The sequence below is a fragment of the Herpailurus yagouaroundi genome, unplaced genomic scaffold (genome assembly GCF_014898765.1).
Source record: "Herpailurus yagouaroundi ecotype Mexico unplaced genomic scaffold, PumYag 140, whole genome shotgun sequence".
NCBI lineage: Eukaryota > Metazoa > Chordata > Mammalia > Carnivora > Felidae > Herpailurus > Herpailurus yagouaroundi.
Window position 1 is genome coordinate 65,862,280 of NW_024412395.1, and position 23,926 is coordinate 65,886,205.

The 23,926-nt window shown below is 35.1% G+C and overlaps 1 protein-coding gene across 3 annotated transcripts in view; it reads left to right on the top strand.

Moving 5' to 3' along the window:
* FSIP2 (fibrous sheath interacting protein 2) overlaps window positions 1–23,926 on the top strand; it is a 104,977-nt gene that overhangs the window by 15,447 nt on the left and 65,604 nt on the right. For all 3 annotated transcript variants that reach the window (XM_040475593.1, XM_040475590.1, XM_040475591.1), the window contains 6 exons: window positions 8,041–8,153; window positions 8,926–8,968; window positions 10,236–10,342; window positions 12,604–12,667; window positions 18,927–18,984; window positions 23,089–23,125. In XM_040475593.1, the coding sequence (XP_040331527.1) occupies window positions 8,041–8,153; window positions 8,926–8,968; window positions 10,236–10,342; window positions 12,604–12,667; window positions 18,927–18,984; window positions 23,089–23,125 (422 nt within the window). The remainder of the gene's footprint in view (window positions 1–8,040; window positions 8,154–8,925; window positions 8,969–10,235; window positions 10,343–12,603; window positions 12,668–18,926; window positions 18,985–23,088; window positions 23,126–23,926) is intronic.

Genomic DNA, 23,926 nt, shown 5'->3' on the forward strand with positions numbered 1-23,926 from the left:
ATGAATCTCCTCCCGCTACCAAATTTCCAGGAAAAATTTAAAGCAAAAAAGTTAAATTACTTTGGCATTATTAATTCAAATTTAAAGAAGAAAAGTCCACAATCTTTCCTCCCTGAGTATGTAATTTGATTAGTCTCATCAAGACTCTGAAACCTGGGGAGCGACAGAGTTGTCTTAGCAGAGGATGTCTTCCACTTTCAGGACCACTGAGGTAGATTTAACTCTTAAGCTTCATGGGTCCTATTTTTAAAGCTCAAAGACTTTTTTATTTTTTTTTTAATTTTTTTTTAACGTTTATTTATTTTTTGGGGACAGAGAGAGACAGAGCATGAACGGGGGAGGGGCAGAGAGAGAGGGAGACACAGAATCAGAAACAGGCTCCAGGCTCTGAGCCATCAGCCCAGAGCCCGACGCGGGGCTCGAACTCACGGACCGCGAGATCGTGACCTGGCTGAAGTCGGACGCTTAACCGACTGTGCCACCCAGGCGCCCCTCAAAGACTTTTTTAAAGACACCAATAGTTATTACAAGGCACACAATTATGACAACACCAGCCCCACCTCTACAAAATGTGTACATTCATCAGTTGAAGGAGATTTGGGTTGTTTCCAGGTTTGGGTGATTATGAATAGAAAAATCAGAAGTATTTGTAGTCAGCTTTTTATGTAAACAAGGGATTGTTGAGTCATAGTAAATGTATGTTTAAGTGAACAAAGTACTGTCCCAACTGCTTCCAGAGTGCCTGTATTATTTTTCATTCCCATCACTAATGCATGAGAGATCCATTTGCTATGCATTCTTGCAACCTTTGTATTATCAGCAATTTTTTTATTTTAGTCATTCTAATAGATATAGTGTTAGCTCATTGTGATTTTCATTTGCATTTCCCTGATGGTTAATGATGATGAATATCTTTTCATATGCTATCTGCCACTTGTAAATCCTGCTTAGTAAAGTATCTGTTGAAGCTTTTTGCTCATTTTTAATTGGGTAATTTTCTTACTGTTAAGTTTCAGAAGTTATTTATATACTCTGAATACAAATATTTTTCAGATATGTGATCTGCAAATATTTTCTCTCAGTCTGTGACTTGCCTTTTAATTTCTGTTCCATTGATCAATTTATGTGTCTATCTCTTTGCCAGTACTGCACTGTTAATTAGCATAGCTTTTTACAGTCTTGAAATCAGGTAGTATAATTCTACCAACTTAATTTTTTCCCTCAAAATTTTAGGACTATTTTAATTTGCTTGCCTTTTGCATATAAATTTTTTTATCAGCTTGTCTGCAAAAATTAGGCTGAGATATTTTAGTGAAGTACATTAAATCAATCTACAGATCACTTTAAGGAGAAAAGAAACCTTCTACAAATCTTGGTCTCCCAATCCATAAACATAGTATCTTTTTCTGTTTAGGTTATACTTGATTTCTGTCATAAGTGTTTTTATAGTTTTCAGCATAGAGATCTTATATATGTTGTGTCATATTCATACATAAGTACTTCATTGTTTTGGTACTATTATACATGACGTTTTTAAATTTTGTTTTCCTGTTGTCCATGACTATACTTTTTACTATACCTCTTTTTACATATTTTTTTAGTGGTTGTTCTAGACAACACTGTACTTATCTTTTCACAATTCCACTTCACCCTTTAAGTGGAATGTACATCTTTCCACTATCTATGACTTCTTATCCCCCAACCCTTTGTTATAGTTGCCCTATGTATTACATCTACATACATCAAACATCCATTCAGACAACGTAACATGTTTTATTTTAAATAACTAAATAGAAGAAGACTAACATATTATATTTACCCAGATAGCTACCATTTTGAATGCTCTTTAATTTCTGATATTCCAGGTTTCTTTTCCAGTATCATTTTTTTCAGTCTATAGAACTTCTCTTAGTATTTCTTTCATAACAGATTTTCTGGCACTGAATCATCTTATTTCCCTTCTTCTAAAAATGTCTTTATTTTACCTTCATTCCTGAATGACAGTGTTTTCATTCGATATAGAATTGTAAGTTGACATTTTTTCCAGAACTTGAAAACTGTTTTTCCGTTTCATTGTGTTTCTGTAGTTCTGATGAGATATTGTCTATATTTGAATAGTGATCCTCTATAAGTAAGGTGACATTTTTCTCTGGTTGTTAAAATTCTGGGGGGTGGGAAATAGCTTTTAGCAACTTAATTATGATATATCTTGGTGTGGATTTTTATTTTTTTGCCTGCTTTAATCTTCACTGAATTTCCTTAAACTTAAGTTTATATCTTTTGCCAAATTTCATTTAAGCAGACTTCCTTATCTCACAGAAAGAACTACTATCCAAATCTAGTGATTATCATAACCATTATTTTTTAAATATATTTTTTAAATATATTTACTACATGGGTGTATATCCTTAAACTACATATATACATATAGGTAGAAATAAATACCATTAAAAATATTTTAATGTAACTGATATGCTGTTGTATCCAGTTGTATGTGATGTGCTTTTTACACTCAGCATTATGTTTCAGAAGTTTTATCTCTGTGTTGCCTGACATTTTATTTCATTACTGATATATCCCATTGTGTGAATATACCACAATATACATATATTTCTCTTGATGGAAATTATATACATAATATTTATATTGTATTTTTATGTTATATATATTTGTATTATATGTTACTGATACTATATTTATATATTATATATTATATTTATATAAATGTTTATATAAATATAAAATCTCATGGTACTCATTGAAGAGATTCTCTAGGGGTTATATGCCTAGATATGGGATTTCTGCATCATGTTTCCTTTTCTGAGAAATCATATTTTCAAATCTCTTGTCCATTTTCCTAAGGGGTTTTCTTTCTCCTGTGGATGTGAAAGATTTTTAAGCCATACTAGATAATTGTGTTAATATATATATATATATATATATATATATATATTATAATAAATATCCTCTTCCAATTGTGATTTGTTTCTATCCTTTTTATCTTTTGATGTACAGTTCTTAATTCAATATGGCTGATGTTAATCTTTTGTCTTATTTGTAGCAAATATTTCCAGTTTGTTAATGGCTTTTTTAGCTGTTCTTTTTTTTTTTTTAAGTTTATTTATTTATTTGGAGAGTGGGGAGCAGAGAGAAGAAGAGAAAGAATCCCAAGCAGTTTCTGTGCTGTCAGCATGGAGCCTGATGCAGGGTTTGATCTCAGGAAGCATAAGATCATGACCTGAGGCCAAAGTCAAGAGTCACACATTCAATTGACTGAGCCACCCATGCACACCAGTTTTTCTTATTAAACATTTCAAACATAAATAAAAACCAGCAGAACCCATATGGTGCCTCCATCTGACTTGTTTCACTTAGCATAATACCTTTTCTATCTATAAAATCATGTCATTCACAAATAGTGACAATTTTACTCTACTTTTCCAATTTGGATGACTTTTGTTTCTTTTTTTTTGTTTGTTTGTTTGTTTGTTTTGCTTAATTGGAGTCCCAGAAGGTCCCTTAAGCTACCCATCAGTCTCTTAATCTATATTTTAAAATTCTTTTCCAGGTGCCTGGGTGGCTCAGTCGGTTAAGCATCCATCTTTGGCTCAGGTCATGATCTCATGGTTCACGGGTTTGAGCCCTGCATCAGGCTCTGTGCTGATAGCTCAGAGCCTGGAACCTGCTTCAGATTCTCTGTCTCCCTCTCTCTCTGTCCCTCTCCTGCTCATGCTCTGTCTCTCTCCCTCTCAAAAATAAATAAACATTATATATATATAAATTCTTTATCTCTTTTTGGGTGAGTTCCACTGCACTCAATTCCAGATCACTAGCCCTTTCTTCGGTTCCACCCATAGTGCTGTTGAACCCCTATAGTGTCTTTTTCAGTTCAGTTATTGTATTCTTTAGCTCTATGACTTATGTTTCACACTGTCTTATATTTTCTCTTTGTTGATCTTTCTGTGTTCATCCATTCATCTCTCAAGATCTGTGAGCATCTTTATGATGATAACTTTGAACTCTTTATCAGGTAAATTACTTATCACTTTTTCATTAAAGTTTTCTTTGGGAGTTTTTCTTGTTCTTTCATTTGGAACACATTCCCCTGTTTCCTCATTTTGCTTGTTTTTTGTTTTTTGTTTTTTATGTATTAGGCAAAACAGCTATCTCTCCCAGTCTTAAGGGAGTGATCAAAAGAAGACTGGGTGTGTGTTTTACTTGTCTGTGCAGCATCCTGCCAAGAATTGGCTCTCCGATTGTTTCAGTCCCATGGGGCCCAAAACACAAGGACCCCTGGCCACTAGAGCCAGACAATCAAAGGGTATCCCTTGTGAACTGTGTGTACCTGCTGGCTTTGATAGGGCCACAGGGGAGGGGTTGGGGCAGGCACGCCCACCCACTGGCTTCAGTGGGGCAGGGCCACAGGAGTTTGCAGGGGTAAGGCAAGCAGAATTAGCAGGGTAGAGAGAGTGCAAAAATGGCACCTGGCAGTGCCAACACTTGCCAAGATAGGAGACTATAAAAATGGGAACGATCAGCACCTCCTTCCCTGGAGAGACTTGGAACAAACTTCTACCCTTCCAGAAGATGCTTTAAGAATAGCCAGTGGATCTTCTTCCTGTATGGTCTACATGCTTTTCAGCCTGCTGTACTTGTGCTGGGTCTTAGGGTAAGTAGTCTGTGTACTAACCTTTTAGGCACAGAATCTTATTTCCTAATGCCCTTTGAGTCTCCTGGATGTAAGCTATGTTGATGTTTTGTTTTGTGTTGTGTTTTTTAAAGTAGGCTCCATGACCAGTGCAGGACCCAACATGGGGCTTGAAATCACAACCTTGAGATCAAGACACAAGCTGAGATCAAGAATCAGACATTTAACTGACTGAGCCACCCATGCTCCCCCATATTGATTTTTAAAGCCAGATGTTTGGAGGCTCATCTCTCCAGTGCAGGTCCCAAGGGCTAGGGAGCTCAAACTGCTTGCTTCTCAGGGATATGCTCCATATTTGTGAATCCCTCTCACAGGTCGGTTGTCATACCGCAGGTGGGGTTTTTGGCTAGACCACACCTCTGCATGGTGTATCTCATTCCCAAGCAGATGTGGCCTTTTTATCTTTTGTTGTGGAGGAACTGCTCAGCTAGCATTCAGGGCTTTTTCAGAGAAAGTTGTCGTGTATGTAGCTGGAGATTGGTGGGTCTACGGAAGGAGGTGAGGTCAGGGTCTTCTTATGCTGCCATCTTGCAGGTTCAATTTCTCTAGCAAGACTGATTCATAGACGGTGGCATGCCTTTCCATCAAGAGGCATATAATATCTCATTTCCTTTCTCTTTGTACTGTTAGCAGCCATTTATGTTCAAGGCCTAGATCTATGAATTAATTAAGGGTTTCAAGTTGGGATAACTTAATTCTATCATTCCTTCTTCTTAGATTAATTGGAAAAGTTGTATTAAAAGAAATTTCCTCTTGGGGCGCCTGGGTGGCTCAGTCGGTTGAGCGGCCGACTTCAGCTCAGGTCATGATCTCGCGGTCTGTGAGTTTGAGCCCCACGTTGGGCTCTGTGCTGACAGCTCAGAGCCTGGAGCCTGTTTCGGATTCTGTGCCTCCCTCTCTCTGACCCTCCCCCATTCATGCTCTGTCTCTCTCTGTCTCAAAAATAAATAAACGTTAAAAAAAATTAAAAAAAGAAATTTCCTCTTAACTACTATTGGTTACAGTGTGGTATAGGATACTTCGGAAAAGCAGATTGAAGCTTAACATTTTACAATCATTTATCAGTTTTCAAAGTAGTAAATTGTTTCAGTAGCATCCCTCAACAGTGAGCAATTAGGTTTGTTTTTTTCATTGTGAATTTACAGATTTAAATAAATTTAATGTACTTCAATAAAATTATGTTAATGTGTTTATTAATGCTAGAAGGGTGATAGTTCCTGCCAGTGGGATCTCCCGTTAGTATAACTCTTGAGTCCTTTGTGACATAACCCTAATGATTTTTTATAGCTTCCTTGCTATCTGGGAAGACAGGATTATTCAAGCTTATTTTGACACATTTAATTGCTTCAACATCATTGAGTTTCACTGGCATCTTTTAAATGATAAAGTGAACATATATAGATGATAGATAGATAGATAGACAGACAGACCTATTTCTGGACAGTCTCCTGTTTTATTTATCTATTTGTTCTTACATGAATACAGTGTTCTCTTAATTACTATAGCTTTATAGTAAGTCTTCAAATTTGGTAGTTTGGGTTCTCTAATATTTGTGGTTCTTCTAGATTGACTGTCTTGTGGTAGGGCCTTTACTTCTCCATATAAATTTCAGAAACAGCTTTCCAGTTTCTACAACATAGTCTGTTGGGATTTTATTTGGGCTCACCTTTCATTTCTTTTTCTTCCTGGCTAGCACCTCCAGGATAGTATTGAAAAAAATGGTGATTGTGTACATATTAATCTTGTTCCAAAATTTAAGGGAACATGATCAATATAGAGTGTCAGCTCTAGAGATTTGAAGATAGCTTTTATCACAGGAAGGACATATCCTCATATTGCTAGTTTGATCATGAGGTTTGATCATGAATGGCTATTAAACTTTATCATTTTTTCCCTGCATCTTTGAGATAATCATCTAAATTTTCTCCTTATTTCTTTTAAAGTTGTGAATAACTTTGACTTCTTTTTGATGTTATATGTTAAACCAGTTCCACATTCTTGGGATTAACGTTATTCATTCATCATGCATTATCTTTATCATGTATTGTTAGATTCAATATATTTCATTTATAATTTTTGCAACTTTGTTCATGTGGGATGGTGACTGAGGTTTTCTTTTCTTGTAATGTCTTTTAATGAATTTGGTATTAGAGTGATTTTGGTCTCAAAATATGAGTTGTGAGAGTAGAAGTATTCCTCTTTAATTTTCTGGAAGAGTTTGTGTATAATTAGTGTAATTTCTTCTTTAGATATTTGGTATAGTTCAGAAATGAAGTCAATTGAGCCTGGAGTTTTCTTTGTGTACATGTTTTTAACTACATATTCGATTTCTTTAATAGATATGTAGTTCTTCATATCATCTATTCATAAATGAGATTAGTTTGTGTTTTTCAAGAAATTTGTCCTTTGTATATAAATTTTTAAACCTACTACCATACACTTATCATAATATTCCTTTATTATTATTTTTTAGTATTATCTATATAGACTTTTGTTGTGCTATTATCTCTAATTTTCCTGATGCTACAAATTTGTGCTTTTTCTTGGTAATCTGGCTTATCACTTCTATTGAACTTTTCAAAGAATTAGCTGTTTCATTATTTTCTTCCTTTTTTTTTATTTCTTTGATATTCACTTCAATCTTTACTATTTTCTTTCTTCTGCTTACTAAATATTGACAAGGAGCTGGAAGAATTGAAACTCTGATACACTGCTGAATGGCTTGTAAAATGGTATGGCAACTTTGGAAAACAGTGTGTTGTTTTGTAAAAGTTAAACATATACCCACTGTATGATCCAGTCATTCCACTAATAGATATTTACCCCATAGAAATGAAAACAAAGTGACTTGTACACGAATTCTCATAAAAGTTCATTTGTGAGAGGCCAAAATGGAAACAACCCAAATAACAGGTAAATGAATAAAAACTGTGGCGTATCCATATAATGAAGCACTTCTCAGAAATAAAAAGGAACAAATTATTAAAATATGTGAAACCATTATACTGAGTAAAAGAAGCTAGGCAAAAAAAGAGTACATATTATATGATTCCATCCATATAAAAGTCTAGAAAATTCAAGCTAATCTTGTGTGAGAAGTATAGAGTGGTGTTTTCAGGATGGGAGGAGAAAGATGGATTACAAAGGTGGATGAAAAAACTTTTAAAAGAGTATTAGAAAAGTTATTTGATTGCAGTGATAGTTGTAGACATATTTTAAAGTTGAAATATTTTCAATTTAAATGAGTATAGTTTATTATACTTCAGTTACACTTCAATAGATTGTTAAAATAAAACAACTATAGTTTTTCTCTCTCATTTATTTACTTTTAGGGCCTGCAGCAAATGCCATTCATCAATCTCTAAGTGATACAAAGAATGTCATCAAAAAATCAGCAACTTTAGTTGGCCAGTCAGATGTACAAGTTAATAGTACTGAACAAAAGGTATAAAATTATGTCTCAAACTTTTGTATGATGATTACTTATCTAGTTAATTTTTCACTTCTATGATCTCTTTCACTAGCATGATACCAATTGGTTAGGGATATTAGGGTCTATTCATGAGGCCAGATTTCTTTCCTTGGGCGTATTGAGTCAGTATGTAATTTAACAGTAGTAACTAATCCAAACATTTAGCAATTACAATGATAATAATAGCTAAAACGTATTCACTGTTGGCCAAGCCCTGTGCTAAACCAAAAGGAAGGGAAAATGAGGAAATTTGGGACACATAAGATATAAAGATGAATAAAACATAATCAATTCTCTTGAGGACTCATTGCCTAATAGGACAGACAGACTCAAAAATGTTATCACAAGAAAATGATGTTCTCAAAATCAAAGAGAACTGTGTGTAATTAAGCTGTAGGCTGGATTGGAATAGGTTACATTGTATTTCCCTGAAATAGACTGAATGACTCTAAATTTTGTAAAACCAACCATTGAATGGATTACTATGCCTTTAAACAAAATATGGAATACTAGAAAAAGAACAATTTTGTACACTGCTACATATTGAACTCAATTTTAAACTAGTTAAATTTGAGATCCCTATAGAAAGTATTCCAGGGGGTTGTTAATATATATTTTCCTGAGACAATTTTCATGTGAGATTAGGAGATAAAAGAGAGAGAAACTATATTAATTTGGTTGTGACAAAATTTCTTTTATAAGTGCAGTTACTAATGAATGTTTTTCTCTTTAATGTACCATGTAGAAAGATGGAGTAACTAGAAAATCAAATACTTCTGATGATAGAGGTGAGAAAATGAAAAAGTCATACTTGTTATATTGTTAATTTCATAATCATGACTATATATATACAGTTTCATAAACATGACTATATGTATATATATATACACTATATTTATATATATATAATATATATATATATACATACAGTTTTTCAATTTGTTTTGCTGATTATAACAATCATGGTTATTTTGGATAATAAAAAATGGTAAAAAAAATTGTTTATGAATATAGATATAATTAGCTCACATGTCAGTGCTTGCTTGATGAGTATGGCTTTTGAACTTTGCTAAGTATGGAAAAGTTAGGGTCCCTGCTGTGGCTGTTTATAGTGATGGAGTACATTACTCACATATGTGACTCAGTAAGTTACAGTACAGAGAACTGTCTCTGGAAAGCCCCACACTCTACTGCCATCAATTCTCCATAGACAATACATTGTATTTCTCATTTCCCCTTCAGTAGACTATACAATAGCTAAATTTCCCCATACCTTGTTAGATTTCTGGAAGGCACTAAAAATACTCATATGCATATCCTACATATACATAAAGAAAATGTTAGGCACCTCCATTCAGTAGCCAATTATCACTTCAAATTCTATAGAATATCAAACTCATCATCTTCCTGATCCTTCTTCTGTTTCACCTAGGCACAAAATGTTAATTATTCTTTGACTCTTCTTTATTGTATTTTGCATCCCAAGGTTGCTACTTTCTTTCTAATCTACCCCCTTAATTTCTTTTGCCCTTTCCCCTCTTTTCATTCCCACAGCTTCTACCTTGTTTTTTTCATCCTTGGCTATTTCAGTACCTTCCCCCATTCTCCTCCTCCTCTTTTTAATCCCCATAAATATTGCTGTGAAAGCAATCTTCCTAAAACACAGCTCCGGTTATTCCCTTATCCAAGTAGTGAGTGGTTTTTGATTGCAGACTGAATGAAAAGAAAGCAGTTAATTCTGGCAGTGGTCTGTGTTTAATTATAGGGACTAAGCTAGCATAATATTAAATAAATTAGGATCAGAGGTTAAGGGTTTCAGACTTGTCTCTAAAGGCAATAATGAACCATTTGAAATTTGTAGCCAGTGAACACTAAAAACAGGTCATGTAATTCCTGAAGATACTTCTTTACCTCAAATAAATCCCTGATTGTGGTAATTCAATGATTGTTTAAGCTCAGCACAAGGAACATTGGATCAAATCTATTCATCAGCATTCACCCTTGTTCCAGAAATATGATCTTCTCATATGTAAAATTAATCTCTTCTTTCTCTAGGAGCTGTAAACAACTCAACTCAAAATTCAATTATTTCAGCTCAAACTTCACCCACAAGAAATTGTCCAAGATCTTCACAGTCTTACTTGGATCCTCCAAAAAATAAGGTATATAATATTTCTTTTTGCCCCAAAGGCAAGCAGAATTAATGAAGTACATTCTTATGATCAGCATGAGTATAAAAATTTTCATTCATGAAGTGGCCATACAAAACAGCTTCATTCCCTGAAATTAGTCATACCATAACAAAATTTTAACATCCCTACGATAATCTTCCTAAATATAGGCTACAACATTGTAGTTCACAGTGCATACCTGTAGCCTTCAGAGGAAGTATTAATTTGGCTTTCTTTGGTTGGGCTTCTACTAATACAGATGGACTGTTCAGAGGTAGTCATATTCTCTCTCCCCTTTGTTTTTGACTAGCCATCAGTTACCTGCTTTTGGAAAGTTACCATCATAAATTCAAGGTGTGTCTTCTGATATACATTACATTTTTTTTGTGAGTTACCAACTGGTTTTAGGAGTCAAAACCACATCCCATTACCAGCACAGTGTTAACTGCTTCACCTGTACTGAAGAGTTAACTTGGTTTGAAAATGGAAATTAACTGTTTTTCCCAAATGAATTTGTACTTGAATAGGGTAGGAAGTGGCATCATTTTCTGTTTCTTATAATGCATAATAATTGACAAACTACACATAACTTCTAAGATGTATGTTTACCATAAAATGCTTTTCTATAGTGCAGTTTTGTTACAAACATTTTACAGTTCAGCATTTTACTATGTCAATATCCACTTTAAGTATGCTAAGAGTCAAAAAAGAAATTTCTTAACAACTTTGACATTTAAAATTCTCAGATTGCCTAACAGATTCCAAAGGCCATGTCTTTTACTAAAAACAAACAAACAAAAACTCTTGTAAAGACAACCTAAAGTTTATTACTGACCTTTTTTGGTTAATGTGCATATTATTAAATTTGCCATCCATATTGATCTCAAATGAGTACCAAATGTCCACAAATTCCTAATTTATTATGAGGAAAAGCCTGACTGTTTTATTATGCTAAGTATTACACTCTGTTTCCAACATGTTATACGTAGCCTACCACTGTCATAAAATATATTTTTTGTGACCTATGTTCAGCTCTCAGATCTGGTGGGCAAAAAAAGAAGCCTGTTTCACTTGATTTACCTCCTTGAGCAGATTGAATTCTTGAGCAAGTCTAGAGAACCACATCCCTCTGTAATCAGAGAACCTGTTATCTGCTTTCCACCTCTAAAACTTTTATTGTAGCTTTGTCAAAAAAGCACAATGAGGTGCCTGGGTGGCTCAGTTGGTTAGTCATCTGACTTCAGATCAGGTCATGATCCCGTATTTGTGAGTTCAAGCCCCGTGTTTGGCTCTGTGCTGACAGCTTGGACCTGGAGCCTGCTTCAGATTCTGTCTCTCCCTCTCTCTGCCCCTCCCCAACTTGCACTCTGTCTTCTCTCTCAAAAAAGAAAAAAAAAAAAAATACTTAAAACATTTTTTTAAAAAGCACACCTATTCTTTTATCCCACTGAGCTGATTAACATATTTACCAATCAGTGTATTCCAAAGATAGTTCATTTTAGGATGCTAGTAAATATCACTGTCAGAAAAGAGTTAAAGCAGGTTTGAGACTTGTGTCTTTAGAAGGGCCTGTTTGTAAGGTTACCCCTTTTGGCTAGCATTGGGAAGTTGACTTTTCCCAATCGTGAAGTAATATGGAACTTTCCGTAGCTGAATGGATGGTGCACTGTACTGCAAATAATGTGATTTTTGCTGAACATCTGATTTCCTTTTAAGAGGCTGGAATTTTGATATGCACTAAGGCACAGGGTGTCCTCATGACCAGCCTTCAATAAAAACCTTTGAGTGCTGAGTTTCTAATGGATTTCCCATGGTAAAAACATTGTACATGTTACTGAATTTTTTTTTAATTGCTGGAGAAAAGAGCATGCACAGAGAAGGGAGAGAGCATAAGAAAAACTGCGCATGGAGTTTTCAAGACTCGGCCTGTGCCTTTTCCCCTTTCTTTATCCTATAGTGTATTCTTTTACTATAATAAATTTTAGACGTGAGTACAACTATATTCTGAATCCCATGAGCCTTAGAAAATCACCAAATGTGTGGGCAGTCTTGTGTATCTCCCATGATACAACTATGAACTTTTAAATTGTGTAAATATCACAAAATGTGTGCAGTTCTTAAAAACTGACATTTAAGGGAAATTCTCAGAATCTTAAATTTCTGTATTTTAAATATATAAATAATAGTTGATGTTCAAATCATGGAGGGGGAAATCTTTTGAGGATGTTTGTTTTGTTGTTTGGATTATATAGAAGGAGATAAATGCTGAATGGAATGAACGATCAAACAAGAGATCAAGCTACTTCTGTGAATCAGGTAAACATCAGTAACAGCTACTGAGTAAGTTATGAGATCTATTAATCCATTCTTTTAACTAACATTTATTGAAGTCCTGCTTCATGCCTGGTATGGTGCTACATATTCCTGGAATGTTTGGTACAAATTACTGGAAAAATATTTAACCTCTCCCTGGCTCTCTTAGTAAGAAAAACAATTTTTAAATTAGAGATTCAATTAAATCTGAAACTATTCATATTTTCTGTCTCTCTTATCCATATAAATTTTCAAACTTCTTGGCAGAAAGTTACCATATGTCCTATCCATATGGATTAGATTATTGAAAGGCAGTGTAGCATAATGGGTAGGAACATATAATCTGACCCAAATATTTAAGTTGAATCCACACTCCAACACTTAAAATTTATGTTTGGGCAAGTTACTTAACTTCTCTGTTCTTTGTTTTTTCCAACTATAACATGAGAATGTTACCTAACACAAGTTACCTAACACAAGTTCGGTGACCACCGCTGGAAAGATCAATAATCAAGAAAGGAGTTTTGATTGGAAAGGAATTTGAGCTTTATTCAGGAGGCTGGCAACCTGGAGAGAGAAGTACTCTTGTCCAAGGTTTTTGCTTGGTCAAAAGATTTTTAAAGGGGTTTAATCAGTTAAGGTAAATGCAGTGGTCTGTGACATTTCTGGATTACATTGCACACTCGATAGCACCAGTTATCTCAGAGCTTGGAGGTTGTTCAAGTTCTAGTTCCTTAGTGCCCAGGATGAGGGCTGTGCAAGAAGGTCCAGTTCCTTGGTATCCAGGGGTTGTGCAAGATTACTCTGTTCTTTCTGCATAGGAGGGCAAGTTCTACTGATGTGCAAAGGGAGGACAATAAAGTTATTTGTGTGACCTTGCAAAAGAAAAATATTTTGCTAAAAGATTGCTGGGCCAATCAAAAAACTAAAGTGGCTTCAAACAGACTTCTGGCCTCTGTGGCCTGGGAACGTTCAGGTCCTTCATTTCCCCCATGGCCAGTGGTCTGCAAATCTCAAAGAAAGTAAATTAGTTCTGCTACAGATCGAGGGTCAGGAAGCAAGGAGTGTGTTAACTTGAAGCAAGTTAACCCTTAGGACTGGCTGGAGTATTGTTACAAGAACAGGAATTGTACATCATTCATACAATTCCTATGGCAATTCAATAAGTTAATATTTGTAAAAGTGCTTAGAACAGTGTGTGGCACTTGATTTGTGATATGTAAGATTTTGAAATGTACTGCAAAACTTTATATGCAATATTTTCATTTTTTTTTCTAATTCATATCTATATTCTAATTGTCTTATTTTGTATTTGTGAATTTGTCTTAAAATTTTAAGTATATTGGATTTCTAGGTTCCCTTTTGTTACTTATTTCCAATTTAATTGCTTTGCAGACTGAGATCATGGCCTTATTGTACCAGCTTTTTCTTCCTTTTTTTTTTTTTTGTTTATTTTTTTTTTTTTTTTGAGAGAGAGAGAGACAGAGCATGAACAGGGGAGGGGCAGAGAGAGAGGGAGACACAGAAGCTGAAACAGACTCCAGGCTCTGAGCTGTCAGCACAGAGCCCGACGCGGGGCTCGAACTCACGGACCGTGAGATCATGACCTGAGCTAAAGTCAGCCGCTTAACCAACCAAGCCACCCAGGCGCCCCTGTACCAGCTTTTTCAAATATCTGCAGGATTTCTTTACTGGCTTAGCACACGTGATTAGTTTTTAAGAGTTGTATATGGTTGAAAACAATAAATATCAATTTGGTAGTACCATGTTCTAAATATTTCCATTCAATCAAGATGTTTAATTGTGTAGTTCAAAAAATCTATATACTTACTTTTATTTACTCTGTTCTAAAAATCATTGGAATTGGACATCTGTGTGGTTCAGTAGGTTAAGTGTCCAACCCTTGATCTAGGTTAGTTATTGGGCACATCAAGGACTATCCTGATGAATTGAGGGTTTTTTTTAAGCTTTTATTTAAATTCCAGTTAGTTAACATAAGTGTAATATTAGTTTCAGGTGTAGAATTGAGTTTTTTATTATTGTGTATGGTTTTTACCAGAAGTGATGCTTTTGGTCTCAAATTTAGTAGTTCTGATACTAATATAGCAACATTAGCTTTCAGTCTTAGTATATTTTATGGATAGATGTGGCTTTTGTAAACACTCTATCCCTGCATCTTGTTTCATTTTTATTGAGTCTTAGAATTTGACTTTTAACTGAATGTAAGCCACTTACATTTTGTTAATTACAACCTTTGGAAGATTTTTACTGCCATATTGGTGTTTTGCTTTGTTCTGCTTTTTGATATTTTCTTTTAATTTCTCCTTTCTTGCTTTCTTTCAGAGTATTAAATTTGCTCTGATATTCTCTTTTAATTTATTAAACTTATTTTTTTTTAATTTTTTTTTTCAACGTTTATTTATTTTTGGGACAGAGAGAGACAGAGCATGAACGGGGGAGGGGCAGAGAGAGAGGGAGACACAGAATCGGAAACAGGCTCCAGGCTCTGAGCCATCAGGCCAGAGCCCGACACGGGGCTCAAACTCGCGGACCGCAAGATTGTGACCTGGCTGAAGTCGGACGCTTAACCGACTGCGCCACCCAGGCGCCCCTTAAACTTATTTTTTAATCCAGTTTTCCCTCTACAGTTTTAGGAATTGTATGCTGTGTATATTCCTTTTGACAATTACCTTTGAATTTTAACAGGTATACTTAAAGTAAAAGTCAAAGTTAGAATAATTTACTTCTAAATCACTATCTCACATTTAACCAGTTATTTAGGTTTGATTTTTATTACCTTCTAAATTAAAATTCTGTTTTTATACATCCAGGTTTTGTTTATATTTTTCCATGTTTACCAATATTTTGTTGTTGTTGTTCACCGTTCCTTTTTGCATTTTGTCCTTTACAGAATCACCTTCATTCTTCCTAAAGTAAATCCATTCTTCAGAAATGTCATTAGTGAATGTATTTTGGGAATAAATCCTCAGATTTTATTTGATAAAACTCTCCTTATTTTACCCATGTTCTGGGATATAATTATGGCTGGATATACAAGTTATTAAGAACAGTTATTTTTCTCTTAGCACTTTGAAGATACTGTTTTACTTAAATGTTCTACTTTTTCTGTACTTAATAATTCTTGTGTAAGTGATTCTTCCCCTCCCCTCCATACACACCTCAGTCTGCTTTTAAGGTCTTGCCTTTGTTTTTCGTTAGTATCACCATAGTGAACAGGTCTGGACAAGTTTCAGCTATTTTTCTCTCCTATATTGCTTCTCTCCACTTTATTATTTTCTTCTAAAACTCCAGGTATATATATATTAGATATCTTCTTTTTCTTCTACATCCTTTAACAACTATCATATTTTCCATCTCTCTGGTGCTGCATTCTGGTTAATTTCTTCCAATTTGTCCTCCAAATCACCAATTGTTTCTTCAGTTTATCTAATTTACTATTTTATCAATTCCATGCACTTTGAAATTTTTCTGGTGTATATATATATATATATATATATATATATATATCTGAGTAGATATTTTTCAAATTTGACTTGACTTTTTTGATAGGTTCTTGTCCCATTCCTGTATTTTCCAATTCCATCTTTATATATTTTAACAGATAAAATTCACTTTTTAAATATTCTATATCTAGTAATTCAAATATTTTAAAACATTGATGTCTATGCCTAATGCTATTTTTTCTGCAGTCATGGTGTTTCTTCATATATGTCTGTGTGTGTAGTGTGTGTGTGTGTGTGTGTGTGTGTGTGTATGTGTGTGTGTGTGTGTGTGTGTGTGTGTGTGTGTACAGGGCATTATTATATATGTGAGCTCATTTTTTAAATTTATTATTATGTTTTAAATGTTTATTTATTTTGAGAGATAGCAAGCATGAGCAGAGGAGGGGCAGAGAGAAAGAGAGAGAATCCCAGGCAGGGCTGAAACTCAGGAACTGTGAGATCATGACCTGAGATGAAATCAAGAATCAGCTGTTAACCAACTGAGCCACGCAGGTGCTCCATGAGCTCACTTTTAAATTTTATTATTTATTTTTGAGGAAGACAGAGAGAGTGCATGCAGGGAAGGGGCAGAGGGAAAGAAGGAATCTCAAGCAGGCTCAGCATTGTCCACACAGAGCCGGACGTGGGGCTCAAACTCATGAAACTGAAATCACAACCTGAGCCGAAATCGAGTCAGACACTTAACCGACTGAGCCACCCAGGTGTCCCTGTCTGTGAGCTCATATCTGGCAGAAATGTATCATTGGGAATTCCATATTTGGATAGTATATATTGCTCTATAGAATCAAATTAGACACATTAAATATGTATACTTCTTTGATCACCAGTTATGGTTCAATAAAGCAGTTAAAATTTTACCATATGCTTCTGGTAGGTATCTGGGAGAGATAGCAATACAGGTTTATTTTAATTTTTATGGAATATACAGTATATTTGAACCTCAAAGTTATATAAGAATTAATCATCACAGATTATCTCTTAAGAGATATTTTTGGGGCACCCGAGTGGCTCAGTAGGTTAAGTGACTGACTTCGGCTCAGGTCATAATCTCACAGCTTATGGGGTCGAGCCCCGCGTCGTGCTCTGTGCTGACAGCTGGGAGCCTGGAGTCAGCTTCAGATTCTGTGTCTCCCTCTCTCTGCCCCTCCCCTGCTTGCTCTCTCTCTCTCTCTCTCTCTCTCTCTCTCCCTCTCTCAAAAATAAAATAAACATTAAAAATTTTTTTTAAAAAGAGAGATTTTTATTTTTTCCTCTTCCTTTATCCAAGGCTGAAGCCAAGACATAATTTATTTGTGCTGCTACCTCTGTGGCATGAGTTTACGTTTAAAGACATCTCTTCTACCAAGGGTATAGCTCTTTGGGATTCAGTACATTTTTAGAGGCTCTTAGTTTTGATTCTCCACCTTGTTTGCAGGTATTGCCGAGTCTCATAAGGAAGGCATCAGCTTTAACACTTGCTTACCCTTCTAGATTTGTGCTACCCCAAATTTTTTGCTTGATTGTTTTTAAGAGGTTGGTTTCAATGTTTTATATAGAATTTTAGGCAATTTTTTTTTAATTTCTAACTCCCACATATTAATGGAAACCACAGAAAAGGTTTTTTTTTTGTTTGTTTTCTATTTTGTTTTTAAAATAGTACTATCTTCACACTTAATTTCCCAGTTACTCACTCTTAATTCCATTTACTTCCCCAAAACCTAGCATACACAAAAACATACCCACAAAAACAAACCCCAAAAGGTTCATGAGATTTAAATAAGACTTTTTCATGCACATGATTAGTACCTATTGATTACTCATTTATTAGAAGAAACAAGAGTTACCATTTAAACTTGACTTTGAACTGGTTCTAATTACTGATAATAGTTTCTGAAATCAGGGCATCCTTTTTGTCTACATCTTTTATTCATTTGTTTTTTTTTTTTTTTTTGCATAGTTGACATATACCAATCCAGCATGCCTGTAGAGATGTACTGCACAGACTTCCTATATCACTTATATATAAAGTATTTACTAAAACCCAGTAGTAGAATCATGCTGGATTATGTACAAAGCAAGTTCGCTAATATTCAAGCAGGAGGAGATTAATGGCAGATAAACCAATGAATAAATGGTGAGGAGCATATTAATCAAATAATGCATTCAACAAATAAATGTTACTGTACACTGTGTGTTAAGTGCTGAGGATATAGTGGTAAATTTATGTCCTAGTCAGGAAGACAGAAGAGTAAACATTTAATTATGATATAACATAATGAGTTTTATAATAGAAACATGTGTAGAATGCTTTAGGAGCACTGAAGAAAGATATTTATTTATTTACTTAGGCAAGGGTTTCTAGTGGAATTAACACAAACTGAATGAAGCCTAAAAGACGAGAAGTTAAAGGAAGGTGTAGGGTGCTTGAGACAAAGGAAATGGCAAAAACAAAGGCCCAGAGGCATGGAAAACATGTTACTCAGTAAACTATGTTATTCTGTGTCTCTGGACTATAGAACATACATGAATATATAGAGGCTAACCAGAGTAGACACTACAGAGGTAAGTAAGAACATCAGATTGTATGGTATATTTTATGTCTTACTAAGGAATTTGGACTTCATTGTGGAGAGTGTCTGGAGACTTTTAAACAAAACAGTCCGAGAGAATAAAGATCTACTAGAGGATATTAATTTCCACTTTACAAGTTTCTGGGGAAGAATACAAACTAATTACAATTTTCTTTTTCTAATAATTAGGACCTCAGGTTCATGCCAGATCCAAGGGTACTTTCCCTTGTCATATTTTTACAAATACGTAAGTATCTAAGAAAATTAGTGTATAATTATAAATTAATACTTTAATAATCACATGAGTGCTATTCAAAAGCAAATGATTACATGTAACCTTCTAGTAGTTCTACTGAAAACTTCTGTCTTTTGCAAACTTTCAGCACTAAGCGTAAACCGTAAAGCAGACAAAGCCAATGTTCTTCCTCTTCCTTTTCTGTTTCCTTATCCCCAGTGTGGTTCTACACTTCCACTATATTCAGAGCCTTCGTGCACCTTTCAAGTATATCCTACATTAACTCCCCCACTACAGGAGATTTCCAGGATCTAAACCTGTTTCTTTGCTTTTTTTCCCTTTGAAGCATTTACCATTTCTTGGCTTTTTGAGATTGTTGGCTTCCTAAGGATGGTAAACTAGTTTATTCCCAAGTATTAGCTTCATCAGTTATTCTTCTCCTAAAGGGTATTCGCAGTATAATCCCAAATAATAACCACTAACATTGGAAATTGCAAGTCTCTGGAGAAGAAATTTTGGGGGCCTGGGGGATTTCTATTCCATAAATTCTGGTGGTCACCTATTCGGTTAGTGGTTCTATACGATCTTCTCAACTTTAGAAGAAAAACTATTATTTTTGGCCCGTATCATCACCTTTTTAAAAAAGTAGTATGTTGGGGCACCTGGGTGGCGCAGTCGGTTAAGCGTCCGACCTCAGCCAGGTTACGATCTCGCGGTCTGTGAGTTCGAGCCCCGCGTTGGGCTCTGGCCTGATGGCCCAGAGCCTGGAGCCTGTTTCCGATTTTGTGTCTCCCTCTCTCTCTGCCCCTCCCCCGTTCATGCTCTGTCTCTCTCTGTCCCAAAAATAAATAAACGTTGTAAAAAAATTGTTTTAAAGTAGTATGCCAAAAAATGACTAGTATATACTTTAGAAACCAAATCACTATGAAAATGGTTGGGTAAAGTTAAGTGATGTATGGCAATAGAGGGTGTCAAAATATTCAGATCAAGCTTGCTTGGAGGAAGGATCTTGATTTTAGGACTGATGTCAGTCTGACTGACTTACTGAGACTTCATAGGATATGTAGCACTGTAATAGATGCAGGAGGAAGAAAACTGTTCAGTTTAAAGCAATAGTATGGAGTGGAGGAATGATGATCATGTTTATATAATGACCATTTTTATTTTATTGAATAAATAATTTTTTATTTATTGAAAATATAAATACCTCTTCATTAAAAAGTTTGCAGGAGGTTCATAAATCTTAATTTTTGCCTTCTTATTTTCCCCACCCAAGATTACAGAACTACAGAATCATTTGAATCTTTCATAGTAAATATTTCGGCTACTCTTTCATTAAAAATCTTAGCTTGGCTAAGATGACTAACTCAGTGCATGGCCTGGAGCTTCTTTACCAGTTCCTCCCAAATTGACAGGAATACTTACGGTTGCATTACCCAGCCTAACCTCAGGTCAGAATACAAATAAAACACAACTAAAGATACTTTCTGGTCTGACTATGCCCATCCATCATACACATATCACATTCCTCTTGTTCTTTTTTTTTTTTTAATTTTTTTAAATGTTTATTTATGTTTGAGAGGTGGGGTGGAGCATAAAGAGAGGGAGACACAGAATCCAAAGCAGGCTTCAGGCTCTGAGCTGTGAGCACAGTGCTTGAACCCATGAACCATGAGATCATGACCTGAGCCGAAGTCAGATGCCTAATTGAGCCACCCAGGTGTTCCATACATTCCTCTTGTTCTGATTTAACTCCAGATTTTGTAAGACTTTACTATGGAATCATTATATCTGATCTACTGTCCACCTCCTCTCCCCTCCCTTTCTTCTATTGTTTAGTTCTAGTTTTTTCTAATGCCAATACAAAAGGCACAGAAATTTTTATAAAATAGACATGGAAATTCAGGACCAAGAGGACGAAGACAAAGCAAAAATGTTTACCCCACGATAGCGGGGGGTGGGGGGGGGCGGTAAACAGAGTTGCATAATTGTGTACTGCACTTTGATAATGAGTAAGTTTTGCATTATTGGAATGGAAGATGTAAGGGGTAACAGAGTGAAGAAAGCAATAAGTCTGCAGTTTTGCGGACTGTGGTCAGGAATTTGTAGTTTATTTAATGGGTGGCACTCTGATGGTTTGGAGGGGGAAGTAATGGTCACATTAGTATGCATGATAGATAACTCTGACAGAATTATATAAGAAAAATTGAAGGCAAGAAACCAGGAACCAGTTCTCAAAGTCCATTAGTGGCATGCACTAATTTTGTATTAGACAGTAGGCCTAGATCCAAAAGACTTTAAATGGGAATTTATTTATCAAACATTAATTGAGAAGCTTCTATGTTCAAAACATAATGCTAAATGTTAGGCAGATACCACAGTGAAGAAAACCATGCCCCTATGTTTGGCAGGTGTTGCTTTTCAAGGATATCATGGAGCTGGAGAAAGGGGATAGAAATAGGGCAAGTTAAAATAGCACAGAGCTCACTGTTTTTATCTAGATCAACCATTTTTCTTGAATAAACATTCTCTGGCATGCTGAAAGCCTTTGGTTAATTTTCAGAGTTCAGAAAACTGAAAAAAAAAAGACAATTACTATGAAATTGTAATTTTTTGCCAGTTTTTCATTACTTTTATAGAGGAGTAGATTTTAGAGCTTCTTACTGTGCCTTTTTCACCAATGTCATCCTTTATCTGGTTATTAAAATTGTTTGAAGTGTTCTTCATAAAACTTTATGTTATTTGGTTAATTTTATTCTTAGGTCTTTGCTGTTTGTTTGGATCCATATACAGGCCTTTGGGACAGAAAGCCTGTTGGAGACAGTTATTAGTAAATAGGTTGGACTCCTTGAGTTCTATTTGGTCTCTACAGTATAATGTGAGGGGAACAGAAAAATGAATCTGGGAGAGCTAACTTGCAAAATATCTAAAAGAAGAAAACTATGCTTAGGTTGACCTGAGAAATCAGATCCTGAAGAAATAAAGAAGGCCAAAAGACATGTCACTGACATCAGCTTTCATTCTCCACGTTCCATACTGCAAAAAAGGTTTTAGTCTAAGTATGGTTTTTACCAAGCCCAATTTCTGAGCTGAAACCAATGAAGGTGTTCTTTGGGGTGGTTTTTTTTTTTTTTTGGGGGTTTTTTTTTGGGGGGGGGGTGAGGATGGGAGGGTTGGTTTGAATTCGGTTTTTGTTTTTTCTGCCAAGATTTAGGATATAATTCCCAGTCTTGCTGTCTCTCATTGAATTTCAGACTCCAGGAAAAATTGAATTTTATAGTGGATAGTACAGGACTTCAAAACTGGAAAGGGGATGTCAATTTTCTTTTAAGAAAGTAGGAAGAGGGCCTATGTTGAAATATATGAGAATATCATATACCTGAATATAAGCAAAGAGCCCATGTTGAAATTTATGAAAGTATCATATGGTCTTAGAGCTTGTTTTATTAATGACTTGTTTTTCCTCTAATTTTAATTATTGTTATTTTACTTGTTATAATTCAGAAACTGTGTTTTCTATTTCATTAGTGTGTGATGATAAATAATTCTAATTAGAAAACATGATAGAATATTTTCATACATAGAAAAGGTCTACATTTAAGTTGGTATTCCATGGCTAGAAACTAATTATTTTAACACGCAGTTATTGAATAATCATTCACATATTCCCTTCCTGCTGTTTGATGAGAGCATAGAGTTGTCAGAAAGGTCTTCTCAAATACCTTGCCACCTTATGGTGCCTTTTAGTGAACAGAAAGGACAAGTCCCCTTCTCTCTCCAATTCTGTGTCTTCCTCCAGAGAGCCACAAAGCAGGCATGGCAAAGGAGGGTCAGAAGTAGAATTTTTAGATAGATGTATTTTTTATGCATCAGCTACAATTCTATACCTTCAAGCAATAAAGTATGTGGGCCAGTATCAAAGGAGCAGGATAAATTGGAGAGAGGGGGAGGAGGTGACAAAAAATAAAGCTTATTCTTCCTTTTGAATTTCTATAGAAAAACTCTCAGATATAAAGATAAGAAGCAGGTGATTAATGATTAGAAATTTTGGAAAAAGTTCTATCAATTCTTGACCCTAGACAATAACTAAATGCTCAACCTTTCTTGACTTTACAGAGAACAGAGCTTCTTAAAAAATTGCTGGCAAGAAAAAGTATGTATCATTGATGAACAGCATATTAATCATACTTTCTAATGTGTCATAATAGAAAAAAAACTGTGAATATAATAATGAGGAATCACCTATTGATATTAATGTCTTCCTCTGCCTTTCTTTAAAGTTTACTTTCAGTTAATTCTTAAATTTTTCAGTGATCTAAAGTTCTTATCAAAAGATAATGTTGGCCCTTCAGAGAGAAGTTTCATGGGTATAGAGGTGTGTGGAATGACATTAAAGGACATAGCCATCATGACAGCAACAAATACCACAAACCTATTTTATCATGGGAAACCATTAGGTGACACGGCTTTGCAGACTTGGCTGGTAAGCTGGGATGCCTGGGTCTAGCTCTAGACATTTTAGTAAGAAGTGGCCTGGTCACCATAGAATGTCACATAAAAAGGTACCTTATCACCTATGAGTTGAGACTTGGAATAGGCAGATAATATGGTCCAATTTACAAAGCCCTAGTCTGGAACTAGTCAGACCACTCAGGAAATAGAAAGGGGTTGGAGAACAACACATACTCTGACATACTTTTTCCCATGGACACTTGCTCAAGTCATAGAGTGTGTAGCAAATATAAAAGCTTTGATTCAAGGGAATATTTCTTAGTTTAACATTAAAATGGAAAGCAAATGAAAACTAGGTGTTTTTTTTTTGTTTGTTTGTTTTTTTTTAGAGAGGGGAAATCCTTAATTTATTTTTTTTTATTTATATATGAAATTTATTGTCAAATTGGTTTCCATACAACACCCAGTGCTCATCCCAAAAGGTGCCCTCCTCAATACCCAT